At 37.9% G+C, this 1,464-nt stretch overlaps 1 protein-coding gene across 1 annotated transcript in view; it reads right to left on the reverse strand.

The window, feature by feature from the left end:
- The window catches only part of LOC103799855 (disks large homolog 1-like), a gene marked incomplete at its 5' end in the record, with an annotated part of 10,989 nt that continues 9,525 nt past the window's right edge, over positions 1 to 1,464 (reverse strand). Inside the window, one exon of the mRNA XM_009072207.1 lies at positions 1 to 1,052. Coding sequence (XP_009070455.1) covers positions 946 to 1,052 — 107 coding nt within the window. The remainder of the gene's footprint in view (positions 1,053 to 1,464) is intronic.

Here is a 1,464-nt window from a genome sequence, read left to right on the forward strand (position 1 = left end):
CAAAATAGGCAGTTATTGTGGGTAAAATATTCATTAAAATCTGACCCCTAAGAACACACACATTTTAGGCTACGAATCATTCTCTCATTGCCCTAATGACCATCTCTGCAGCTGTTTTCGGTACCACTGCCAACGGAAATTTGGCATTCCTTGGAAAAATACAAGTTTTCCTAGCACCTAAACGTATTTTAGGCTCAAAAAGTGTGATGACCATTATCTATAAAGAATTTCTGTAAGACACTATAAATAGTGTTTCATGAGGAAGATTAAAAACATTACACATCTTTGTCCCTAGCAATTTTATTGGCAAAAAAATGAAAAAATAGATTATAAGAATATTCATATGAAATTATGAAAATGAATATCCCTTGAGGAGTAGTAACGGGACTTAATGAAAATGTTAACTCAAAATTTGAAAGTTTCTCTCTAACTGCCTGGAAAGAAAAAAAGATATTGTGAGAATAGAATTGAACTCAGAAAATAAAACCTGGAATCGATTGCCCTGACCAAACCATGCTATTAAAGTTAAGCGTGCAAAGTTACTCGTAATTTACAACTTCCTTGAATACAATTTTTCTTTCAATTGTTATGAAATTTTAAAAGAATGTCTATAAAGCTTTTTTGAAAAATCTTTGAAAGTTACTTTCCCTTAAACATTAAGGAATTTTACCAAGCAATTCCCTCCCACCCCCACCCTAAACTAATAGCTGGTCAGGCCATTCCACTGTCATGTTTGAAAAATGGCAAACCAACAACACACAGTAATACAAATTATTTAAACTAAGAGAGACACCAAATGTAAAGCATCATGGGAACTGCAGAATGTGATGGTTAGGGTATGAACCACGCTGGAAAGAACTAGAGGCAGGCTCCACTGGAAGGGCTTAAGAGTCGTCAGATGTAGTAGGTGATGTCAGTTAGAAAATGAAAAATAAAAATCTGTTTTCATAATTTTTCCTTTGCTGGAACCCAGATGTAAGGACCAGACTGTTCCTCTATGATCTGTTTCACTTGGTTGTAGATTTCTTCCAGTGTGTCTCCTTGGACAATAGCTGCAAAACATAATGTGGCAATCAGCAATCATCCTTCCCTGCTCCATACAGGAACCAAGCTGCTCCACACCAAGCTGTTCTTTTCCCTCAGAGTGGCAAAAGGGCTTAGACTGCTGAAGATTTCTGGTGTCTGTGCTGGAGTGAAGTACAGAATGGTACTGCAGGATGCACAAACCACTTCCCTGGAGACAGGAAGGACTTTTCACAGTACTACCAAATATATACGCACAACTGAGGAGGTGTTTGTTTTTTTTAGCTTTTCCTAACCACATGTTCCAATTTGCCTGAGCTGATTCACATCCTCCAGTATTCTTTTTTTGGCTCAACTTTCATTTTTCTCCAACACAAAGCAAGAACCTGCAGGGCTGTGTCCTCACCCAGTCAGTCTCTGTCAGGCTCGGTGTAATTCAGC

This window comes from Acanthisitta chloris, unplaced genomic scaffold (assembly GCF_000695815.1).
Source record: "Acanthisitta chloris isolate BGI_N310 unplaced genomic scaffold, ASM69581v1 scaffold12413, whole genome shotgun sequence".
In the NCBI taxonomy this organism is placed as follows: domain Eukaryota; kingdom Metazoa; phylum Chordata; class Aves; order Passeriformes; family Acanthisittidae; genus Acanthisitta; species Acanthisitta chloris.